The following is a 12103-nucleotide window of genomic DNA, read 5'->3' on the forward strand; positions in this document are numbered from 1 at the left end:
GAGCTCCACCTGCAAATGAGGATGAACTTCTTTACTATGCAGTGACTGGGCACTGGAACAGATTGTCCAGAGAAACTGTGGAGTGTCCCTCACTGGAGATATCCAAGAACTGTCTGAACACAATCCACTGTGCAATGTGATCCAGACATGGTCCTTTCCAACCTTACCCATTCTGTGATTCTATAAAAATGGTATATGTGTATCAATAAAATTGATTTCAGATCATATCACTGCTGATACCAGAGAGGTTCTACTGAATGTGGGCATCCTGCAGAGACTTAAATTTGTACCAGGCTAACAGTGATGACATCAAAGTTTTGCACAACTTTAAGGGTCATGTCACATTAATCTGTGTAGATTAGGAATGTGCTTCAGTACAGAGCATGGCCAGTGATCATCAGCAGGAAAGAGATGCTCCCTTGCCACAGCTGGGAAATCTGTAGACAAACACTGGAAATCATCAATTTCAACAAAAAAAGTTTCTTTGAGATGTCATTTTGTGGTGCATACATAGATAACACAAAGTAGTGAGTAGCCTAAGATCAGAGGAATGGCAAAAATGTGGTTACATTTATGTCCTCCCTAATTGCTCATCTCCTGGCTGCCCTCCTCTCTTATTTTGTCTGTTTCTAGAGAAAGTTTTCGGAAGACTTTTCTATTGTCTGAATGCATAATGTAAAAGTTTGGTGAAAAGTCAAAAATGTTTGTGTGTGGAAGGAGATGACTGTGTCCCACTCATTTCTCTATAAGCCTGTTCTTTTCGTATTATTATGACAGTACATACTCTTAAATCCATTTCCTCATTTTTCCTCATATTATTTTCCAATTGTCATCCCAGTCTTTTCTCTTCTTAATTTATGTCTGGCTTTCTTTGTGCTTTCCATCTCTCTTGCATTTCTTGTCTGCTAATTTCTTTATCTTATTTCTACTTTTTTTTTTCCCTTCAGAAAAATTTGAAACATGGAGTTTTAACATGGACTATAAACTGGTCAATTATTCACCTTAATCTCTGCTAAAAAATGTTGGTGTCAGCAGTAATAGGAGAAGGGGAACTTCCTCAGGAATGCTACAGGCAGTGGCAGAAGATGGAGGTCACTAGGAAAGAGCAGCCTTTACAAAGGGCCTGAGAAGTAAAAATCTGCACCAGAAGTCATATGTAATTATTTGTTTTAAATTCAAAATGTCAGTGGCAACAACAATAACAGCTGGTTTTAATTCTCTTTCAGCAACAAGAGCAAGACCCGACTAACCTATACATTTCCAACCTGCCTCTTTCCATGGATGAGCAGGAGCTTGAGAACATGCTGAAGCCCTTTGGGCAGGTCATCTCCACGAGGATACTGCGGGACTCGAGTGGGACAAGCCGTGGTGTTGGCTTTGCAAGGTACTTCAGTGGTGTTAGCTATGCTGGCAGCCTTTTTCCTTTGTTTTGATTGAAAAGGCAAGGATAGGTGGAAAAGGCAGAAATTACAGAAAAATTATAAAGTTTGTAAAGAGAAGGGAGATTGAAATGGAGTTATCCAGCAGGGTTTTGTTAATTCTTCCTTTGGTAAAGCTATGTCTTATCTTGCTTAGATGGCTAAATCTAAATTTATTGTTCTTGCTGTACAACTATCTAGAATAAGAATTCACTCTAAACCACTTCCTTCTCTTTTCTGTACTTCTCCTTTCTCCTCTATCCCTAAACCAGTAAGCAAGAGTTACGTGATGCTTCAGAGGCTCTTGTGACTTTTCTGGCTTATGAAGTTTGAATCCCAGGCAGCAGACCAGAAGGAAGAGTCTTCTTCCCCACCCTCATGCCTTTTTTTTGTTTGTTTTTCTTCATTAGTTCCTTGAAGAAAATGAATTTATGATTGCCATTTGAACATCAGCCCTTTGAATTTTCAGGCTCATTAATATGATGTCAACTGGGAAAGAAAATATTTTTATTCATTTACAGTAAATCTTGTCTTAAAATATTTGTGTGCTAAGTCAAATATCTCGCCCAAATCAACAAGTATTTTCCATAAATTAATAGCTATGTCCCAAATATTCTATCCATACAAGTCTGCTTTCTCTCTAGTTAATGCAGTTGTTTTTTTCTGGGATCTTTTCATCAAAGTCTTTTCTGTGCTGTTTTTATTTATCTAGGTCCTGCTTTAAACCTAGTATAACAATCAGAATTTATAGGTTTAAGTTGAAAGTTACTGTTATCAAAAATAAAAGCATGCTTTGAGCAAATTTGGATTCTCAAAATACATTGTAAAATCTCTGCAAAATCAAATTTCAGTAATTCAGATGTTCAGCCAATATTACAATAGCTCTGTATTTGAACAAAATAGCAAAATCTAAAATTAGTGCACAGAAAAGAACTGAACAAATTTATCTCCGGATGAAGCCAAAATTTTTAGGAATTGGTTTTCCTGTGAGTTGGCTGGGGTGTATTTCATAGCACTGTGATTTTTATTTTTCTTTTTTTTAAATCTCTCCCCCCACCAGCCTCCTGACCCCCAACTTTATATGCTTGTCAAAGTTTCAAGAAGGTATAACAAAGGTACAATATTAAAATAACAGGGTGATATTCATTATTTAAGAGGGGAAAACCAGCAAGTTTGGGCTTTGCTAAAATTTCTTCCTGTCCCCTTTAAAAAAATCAACAAGGGTTTGTAATATTTTTGGGGTAAAGTTAACTGGGCATTTCAATTTCCTTAATAGACGTGTTTTATATGTAGCTTTCAGGTTTTGATATTAAGAAGGGTAAAATCCACTAACACCCACTCTAAAATTCAGTACACATTTTGCATTCATTCTCTCAAAATTTGTATACCACCTCTATCTTGAATCAATGGTATGGTAGGAAACATGGCAGGATATATTTTTTCTAATATAGCTGGAAGTGTTCTAGAATCATATGCAAAAGCCAGAAAGACTTGTGTGTATCCAAAACCTCACTTGTATTGAAGACATGAAAATAGAATAGTTTTAAAGTATTTTCTCAATTGTTTCTCTATTATGTATTTTGTGCTTTATATATACATGAGTGAAATTATTTTTATATAAATGTTTATTCATATGCATACATACAGTATACATAAGTTATAGGATATGTGTTGCTTCTATATCTAATTATAGCTTATTTCTTTCTACAAGGTGAACATTTTTCTTGTATTTGAAAATTCTTGGATAAATCTTAATTAGAGGTAAAATTTTCCAAGAAACCTGTAGACGTTAAATAAATATTTTAATTTCTTGCCTTTGGAATACTTTTATTAATTTCATAGGTAGCAATGTGTTTTATCAAGTCCAGACTTGAGTCTGAAACTAAATTATATTGTTTGTTTCATGTAAGACAAGAAAAAAAAAAGAATTAGATTTCTTTGATGCAGATTCAATAATCCAAAACTTCTGAAAATTTTCTAGGAGATATTTTTTGAATCATTAGGAAAACCTCTTGTTCAGTCTAGCTTTTTGGTGATATTGGTTGTTATCTATGCTTGTATTTTGTCAGCTTGTGCAGAAAGGATATCAGAATTAAAAAAATGCCAAGACTTAATAATTTTTAGTCCTGGTTGTTTGCTGTTGAGGCCATTGGCCTAATTTGTGGATATGAATTACAGAACTTAATGAACAAATGAAAAGAAATTATCTGTTCAACATAACCAAACATCATCTTGCAGGCAGCTGCAAAATAAGTTCTTCTTTTTAAAATACATTTTGTTGTAATTGTGTATCTCAGTCGTTCACTGTGACTGAGTCCAAGCTGATGGTTGGGACTGGCAGATCCACACTGCAGGTGAGGCTGCAGCCACAGACTCCAGAGCCTCTCCCAGGCCAGCAGGAGCTCTCCAGCCATCAGCCCAGTCTGTTGAGTCTGCGTCTGACAGCCTAAGTGCACAAACCTGTTCAAGATTTTGGATACATTCTCAGCAAGCATCACAGCTATGCTGGTACTGGCCCCTGTTTGGAACTTGGAGACAATTAAATAAGAGCCAGGTGCATCATTTAGTGGAGATGATGTGTATAAGGTAAAAGCTGCCAAGTCAGTTTGGGTCATGCAGTCAGGCAGGTCTGTATTTGAGTTTATTACCCTTAAACTGTACAGACAGTTCTGAATCCTCTCTTAAGAGTGGCATTAAGCTTTGCTGCATGCAGCATGTACACTAAGGATTCAGTTACGAGTGATAGTGAGTCCTGCTTCTTTCAAGATAAGAGCGGTACTTCAGGCAGCTTGGACAGCTACAGTATAATTTCTGAGTAAATAAGAGTATTGTTTTCAGTTTGGCACTGTCTTTGGTCTCAGAGTGCATAAAATGTTAATTGAGTTTGGCTTTACCTTCCTGAAGTTATATGTTCTTAGAAAACATCCTCTCCATTGTTCACGCAAGGGAAAACAAGCCACAGCAGTGAAGAGGGAAAAAGCAAGAAATATGATTTGAGAAAAAGCAAGAAATATGCTTTAAAAAAAATCACAAACATGGGAATCTGGTTGAGTGTTTAATTTATGTAAATTATTCTTTATTTTCTTAGGATGGAGTCAACAGAAAAATGTGAAGCAGTGATTGCTCATTTTAATGGAAAATTCATAAAGACACCAGCAGGAGTTTCTGGTATGTTGCATATATTTCTTACAAGATGTATGAATGGGTTATTGCTTACATGATGGAAGCCTGTTACACTGATTGTTGTATCTGGCTTCTCATTTAGAGGCAGGCTTATTAAAATTAAACTGTGTCTTTTTGGATGGCTGTAGTGCTTGCTTGGAACACAGTATATTGCTTTGCTGTTGTAAACCTTTTCTAGGAATCTAGTAGTGTTCTCTCCTAGCAGAGAAACAAGCAGCTAAGATGCCAGCTCTGTACTAATTTACATCCCACGTAATCCCAGTTGAAGTGAGGAAACAAATATCTGTATCAGAACAGAATTTGGCTGATTGTCCATGGACAGGGCTTTTTTCAGAGGCAAAAATTGACTGTGTTTGTCATCTGTTGATGATTTTTTTCAAAGTATTTTCAAAAAAATATTTGCTGAGAGAAGAAATGGTCTCTGCAGCAGTGCCTGGCATGATGATGATTCACTGGGGATCTGCAACTCTCAGATCAGTGTAGGTTTTAAAGTCCTTCAGGAAAATGGAAGGAGGTCAGCATAGAATGCTGCTTCTAGAAATATTGTGCAAGGCAAAATTCAGAGAAGGCTTAGTACAATTTTGTTGTTACACCAAGTTCCTCATCAGTTTGTGTGCTTCGTCAGCACTGTTTCTAAGAGACAAAATGTATATTCCATGAATACTGAAAAATGAGGAGAGGAAATTCAGTGCTGCTGAGTAAAATAGAAAGTAAAGAGGACAATTGAGAAGGAAAGAACACATGCCTGACATTCCAGGCAGCTTTCAGTAGGCATTTTATTGAGAATCCCAAGTGGGAATTTTACGAATTATAGTGTTGATGTGGTTGCTGAAGCTGCCTTTATCCCACTGGTGAAATGTTCTCTGCAGCCAGACCCTGTCACTGAGGAGGAGGAAAGTAGCCCTCGGCAGGCAGACAAGAATGTGGCTTGTTTAGTAAAACTCCAAGCATGCCTCATCCCTGAAAGATTGCTCCAGTTTGAGGCAGTCTGTGCTGCTGTAAGGGTGGAAAATGCTTCAGAGCACAGGAAACCACTCCCTTCGGCAAAACTAATCTAATGCAATATTTTGACTTCCCTAGCCTGGCTTTCACAGACCCTTTGTACAGGGATTAATTGCTGATGTTATTATTTAGTTAAAACTTTGTTACAAAGTGGTAAATTTAAGCACATTGTTGCATTTGTTACTTTAGTTATATTACAAATTTTTTAACTACATTTAGTAAAAATGTTACAGCCTGTCCATGTATATACAGACAGTAATAACCCTAAAGAACTGTAACAGAAGCTCCTATTACTGCTTTTTAGTTTGTTAATTTTTATTTTCATTTGCATTCTCCTGTTCTCAATGAATGAGCCATCAAGCATGTCATTGCTAATCATGCTCTGTCTCCGGTGGGTCATTGCTGAAGCTGGAGTTGCATCCTTATGTGATGCAACTTTATTTCAACTAAGTCGAAATAAAATGTTGCTGCATGGAATTGTAGGAATGATTCTTACAATCTGAAGGAAACATTTAACATAAAAATGTAATGAATTAGGGACAAGGAATTTGCACAGAACTATCCAGTGTCTGAAAGTGGAAATTAAACAGGGGTCTCAAGATGTAATCCACTTCACAGGCTTGAACTTCTAATGCTTACTTTGCAAAGTAGTTGTCCAGGGTCCCTGTCTAGAACAGGTGAGGAAAACCACACCTCCAGAGACTGTCCTTGTGGTTACAAAAGGTGTCTAGATCAGTCACTCAGAAAGAGATAACACCAAATGTTTGAAAGTCAGGTAAGTGAGATGGGTCTCACCTTCCATGATACTGAAAAAGAAATAAATGATCAGGTGCATAAGGGTCCACATTGTGTCAGCCTTGGTTCTTAAAGATCCTCAATTTTGTTGTATAGGATACAGCCTCAGCTCTGTGTTCCCATGCTGGTGCTGTGAAGTTTCATTGCTCCTTGCAATGAAGGAGTTCAGATTCTTCCCAGAGTTCCATACCACATAGCAAACAGCTGTCCAAGGATGCAGTCTTATTAGAGAATTCAGCCTATGCATAATAGTATACTGCAGTCTGCCAAAAAGTGGGGCAGTGTCATGAGGCAACTGTGATTTTGGACTACCTGCACAGAGAAAACTGATGGTAGTAGGAAAGCTCTTGTACAAACAAAGATTAGGAAACTGTTTTGAAATAGATTAGCAACCATTGGGACTATAAAGGATCAAGTTCAAACACATGCAAAACAAAATCATAAAACTGGATCTATGTTTAAATTAAAACATTGTGTCCTAGAAACTTGGCTAAAATCAGCAAAGGGAGCTGGCTCTAAAAACACTGATATCAGGATGAAGAGGGTAGGAGAGATGGGCCTGTAATGAAATAGGTGTGGGAGGAAGAACATTTGTTCAACAAAAACATGCTTTCATAATGCAGCTTTGTTATTTTAACTAAGTTTGGGCTTAAATGGAAGAATGGGTTAAACAGTTATAGAAAGGATAAGTGAAACCTCCTCTGGAGCATGAGAAGACACAACAAAAAAAAACCTCTAAGAATCTGGGAAGGCTAGGGATTAACACAGGGCAGTCACAAAAGTGTCAACTCCAGAGTTAAGTGAGTGACTGGGCATTGATGATGCTGAGCAAGCTAAACCCAGATATAACTGGCTATTCAGGCTTTATTTAGCTTAATGAAATATATTCAGTATTTAATGCATCGTTGTTTATCTTCAATAAAGATGAAGAAAGATTAGTTCAGAGAGCAGTTTGAAATGCACTGCGAGTTGTTATAATCCTAAAACTCCTATTAGGTATTAGTTTCACCATTTGTTATTGGGCTTTGTCCTTTTTTAATGTAAGTTAAATTTCTTTTACTGGAAAAGAACTTAGGTGATTTTGGTTTAATGGATGTAAGGTAGAGAGAATTTTTGCTGAGCATCCCAGGCCATTTTTACTTCAGGAATAGCTGGTTGTGGTGATGATGCAAAAATCAAAAATTATCCATGACCCACCCTTCTCTTTCCCACTTAGGATAAAGATATTGGTAGCTCAGATTCTCTTTTAGGGAAAAAATTGAATGTGTAAAAGTCCTGCTCCTGCCTATGTTCTTGCCTAGACGAGGAAGAGATCCACCAGGAATGATGCACACTATGGCTTGAAATGATCTGGCCTTGGACATCTTTCTAGTGCGGAGAGGAGTGAAAATGCAGCCCTGAAGTAGCTGTTTTCTGTCAGTCATATTTGAGTGTTTTCTAGTTTCTTACCTTTACAAAGTATCCCACACCAAAGATCTCTAGTGAATGTAAGATGCTTGACCATAAATTCAAGTTTTCTTTCAATTATCTTTCACAGATCCTTTAGAAAAAACACATGAACCACAGCCTGAAAAGCACTGCTACAGGGTATCAAGGACTCACAGTGCTGATATTACTCCTGGTTGTCACATTGAAGGCAGAGGAACAAAAAACTCATTCTTTTGATCAAGACCCTGAGATTAGCTGAGCTGGTCAGAGCATGGTGCTAAGGCACCAATGTTGTAGGTTTGATCCCTGTATGAGCCATTCACTTACAATTTGGACTTGGCAGGGACCCATAAGGATCATCTACTCTGAATATTTTGTGAAATCTGTGAATTAGATGCTTACACTGCTCTAACTCCCAGAATTTGCAATTGCTGCTTAGTTTTAAGAAGCAACATAGGAATAGAAGAGAAAAATGTTCTTAAAACCACTCAAAATATCCTTCTGTGACAAATTATTAAAGCAATGTAATCCTGAGCATTATGTTTAAGTGAAGACTAGGATGGTGAAGAGCATAATATTTAATTTCTCCTTAAACATATAAAGCTACCCTGATCTTGGGTTGCACAATTCCTTTTTTAATTCCCACAGCCTTTGGCAAAAGTTTCTAGCTGTATAGGCTTGCTCTATCATTAAAGTGATGTTTTAATGTCAGAATTCATTAAGTTCTATATGCTTCACAGTAGAAAATAAGCAATGAAAGTCTCTAAAAAATCCAGTTTAATTGAAAACTGACTAAAGAAATAGTATTTTTCAACTTTTTTGTTGCATTTTTCAATAACTAAAAGTATTTTATTTAAAAAACTTTATTGAAAAGTTGATAAAATTAGCCATGTAAAGTCAAAGGTGTAAACTCAAGGTCCAACAAAGAGCATCAGTTTTGTTCTTGCATTTATTTTATCACCTGGTACAAATTTGGGTAGACACTGAACAAAGACAAACTGAGTTCTAATGTACAAATGTGCACAAAGTGACTAAAACAAGAATTTACTCTCTGGACTAATATTGCATTCACATCTCACTTCTGTAAAAACATTAGCCCTAGAGCAAAGTGATTCAGGGCAGGAGGAGATAGTCAGCACTTTCCACACCCAAGTTTTACAGCACTGACCTCATGTTGGAGGCCAGGAAGCTCATGGTTACAGGTCCCCCTCTGTAGCTGCAGCTCAACAGGCACCTGCAAACCACTGGCAGTCTTGGTTTGCCCTGAGTGTCAGAGGGCATGTTAAACGTCGTGTCCTAGCTGCAAAAGCTTAACTCCACTGTAAGTTGTAGCCTTTTACATCAGGTACCTCTCAGCTGTGAATGCAACTCTGAATATTTGTACTCTGCCTTTGTCTTGCACATACATACAAGTCACTGAATGATTAATGATCTGCTTCACCACTGGGCCTGCACAGTTCCCAGCAATTAAACAATAAAAATGACTCTCCCTTCCTTCCTGTACTACAAAAGGTTGCTTAACTGGTCTGTAGGACCTGGTAGAGCTTTTTCAAATATGTATCTATTATATGCGTGCTCTTTTATGTGTGAGAGAATATGCTGCATATTCATATGAGAAAAGGCAAGCTGAAGAAATAAAGTTCAGATTTAATTTTGAAGAGAGTAAGGTCTGTGTTCATTCTTTGGTGGCAGGAGATCAGTCAGTCAAGATAAACCCAAGAGGGTTTATCTCCTTCTCACGACCCTCCCTCCGGTGACCATCGGTCATTGTGCAGGAATGAGCACAGTACTGTTCAGGTCACATGTATGGAAGAGCAGCCAAAAATTGCAGTTGGGTTTTCAACTGGAGCCATCCCCACTGTCAGCATCCAGATCTTGAAGCAGAATCAGGGAAGGCAAATGCTGTACAGCAGCTGCTGGTATTCAGTAGATGGTTTGCATGGGGCTTTCTTAGCGTGAGTTGGAGCATTCACAGCATTTGGTGTCTTTGATGGGTGCTGTGAGAAGCAAGGGAAAGTGGAAGGTCAGAGAAACAAGGGATCCCATGGCTGGATCTGTGTTCAGTAAGATGGAACACTAACTTCTAGTAGATCACAAATTGACATATTTTTAAATGTTTGAGTTTCTTTATTGATGCAGGTTTGGGATATTATGTATGCAAAATCCAGTGCATGTGTATAATTCTTACTCCATTTTTTCTTCCTCCTTAAATTTGTTGGAGAATTTTTACAACGCAATACAGGAGATGTTTCATCATCTAAAATGTAGCTGGTTTGAGTTATCTACTGACAAAAAATCAGATTTATTCTTAAAATACGTTTTAATGAATATTTTATTTGAAGAGTTGGATGGGTTTACTCTGCTTTTTAAAAAAAAAATCTTTATGTTGAGACAATGGGAAATGCAAGCACAAATAATGCTTTCAGAAAAGTTTTTTACAATTCATTGTAGTGATTTTTAATGAAAGCATAATGCAGCTTTAAGTAAAGCGTTTACTACCTGTGAGTGCTATAATAGAGAATGACAGGGCTAGAAACCTTTTTATGATGGCTTTCTGTACTGTACTCATGCCAGAGAAATTTAATTTTGAAATAAAATTTTGATTTCATCTAAAAATTTTTAGTGCATATTTTGGAAGTCACACATGCTCCTCTTGAAACTAGATTTTTTGAAGTCATGTGAAGTAGCCTAGGATACTCAGCTTGAGGAAGAGCTTTTTTCATTTAAGACAGTTAACTTCAGTTTTTGGACCTCCTCTCTCAGTGTTCAGTGGATTCTTGTTTTCCACACTGTGTAAAATCAATCAAAATAATTTCAGACCAGAACCTGACAAATTTATCCATATTGGCTAACATATTCTGAGATTACCTCCTCTTATTTCAACAGAACTGTATGGGGACTAAAATGCTGTGTGCTATGACTCAGGTTATCCAAGGTTATTTGGTACCGCTTTTATAAAGCAACATCAAATCATCCATCACCATATTGATATAGTACCTTTTTGCTCCACATATGTTCAAACAGAAGTTGCTTCACATAATAGAAGACTCCAAAGCAAAACTCAGTTTTGGGAATGCCAGAAATCCCCTCAGAAATGCAAGGTTTTGAAGACAGTATTTTCCAGTTTGTCTTCTATGTTAGAGTTTCTGTTATTTCCTTGTTCACTTACTCCATCATCCATAGGACTCATATTTTTCCAGTGTCATTAGCCTAGCCTTTTCCTGGTTTATTTTATTATTATAGGATTTTAATTACCATTCTCTGAAGGATAATACATTTTAAATTAATTTGGTTGTCATGTTTAATGTTATAGTCTGACACTCTGTATAACAGCACACAGGTAGGAGAGGTCCAGGTCTCTGACCTGTGTGGTCGGTGCTGGAGATGAGGCAGGGAACCACACAGCAGTTCTGTCTCCCTTTTTTACAGAGAAGGCTGTCCAAAGACATGTCATGCAGGAAGTGGGTATTTTTCCTGTAGAACCAGAGCCAGTGTTTTAGGTGTCTCATCCAAAGCCAGGGATGACTGGGCCATTAATGCTTGTTTTGTGCCAAAGTTTTAAAAGTCAAACTCTTTGCAAGGTTTTGCATCTCTGAGGTTTTCAATACCAATCATCTTTTGCAAATGCAGACAGGGTGATGAGGCATCAGCACTCACCATGGTTATATTAATAGATTTTGTTGAAAATTTTTCTTGGGGTTGTTTTTTTTGCAGATGGCCTTCCCACCCCATGTGTTTACTCTGCATTTGGAAACTTGTACGTTTTCAGGTCTAGCCATGTCTCATGAAGATGTTTCCAAACAGAGAGTGACTGGAGGAGTGTCATGGTAAAGCTTAGACAGCTCATGTGTCAGGAATTATTGGCAGAGAAGCATTTACATCCAAGTCATAACAGTGCTTCCACCCTGTGATTAGGGAGGGTGTGGTGTGATGCAGAAGAGCTGTGCTTCAGCCATAAGTACTTGGAAATGTAGAAGCTAGGAACAGGGAAAGAAAGAATACTATGCAAACCTTTTCACTGCTTCAATTCTGACATTAAAAATTGAAGTCACGGTCAGGATTGTATTAGGAAAAACAATAATAACAATAAAAAATAATAAAGTATGGTGATGCCATTTCATGGCAGTATGCAAAAAACCCCAAAAGGACAATCTCGAAGAATTTCTCATTGCATTGTGTGTTCTTTATAGAGCAGAGAGAAAATAAAAATGGGCAATTGTGGCATTTTCTCAGTGCAAGGTGTCAGGAGATAAAGGTTCTCACTCTCCCTTGCCAGG

The 12103-nt window shown here is 37.4% G+C and overlaps 1 protein-coding gene across 4 annotated transcripts in view; it reads left to right on the forward strand.

The window, feature by feature from the left end:
* Window positions 1–12103, forward strand: part of RBMS1 (RNA binding motif single stranded interacting protein 1) — a 143051-nt gene that overhangs the window by 116171 nt on the left and 14777 nt on the right. For all 4 annotated transcript variants that reach the window (XM_083865771.1, XM_083865772.1, XM_083865774.1 and 1 more), the window contains exons 5-6: window positions 1227–1384; window positions 4507–4586. In XM_083865771.1, coding sequence (XP_083721897.1) covers window positions 1227–1384; window positions 4507–4586 — 238 coding nt within the window. The remainder of the gene's footprint in view (window positions 1–1226; window positions 1385–4506; window positions 4587–12103) is intronic.

Source organism: Zosterops lateralis (genome assembly GCF_965231275.1).
Source record: "Zosterops lateralis genome assembly, chromosome: 7".
Classification (NCBI taxonomy): Eukaryota; Metazoa; Chordata; class Aves; order Passeriformes; family Zosteropidae; genus Zosterops; species Zosterops lateralis.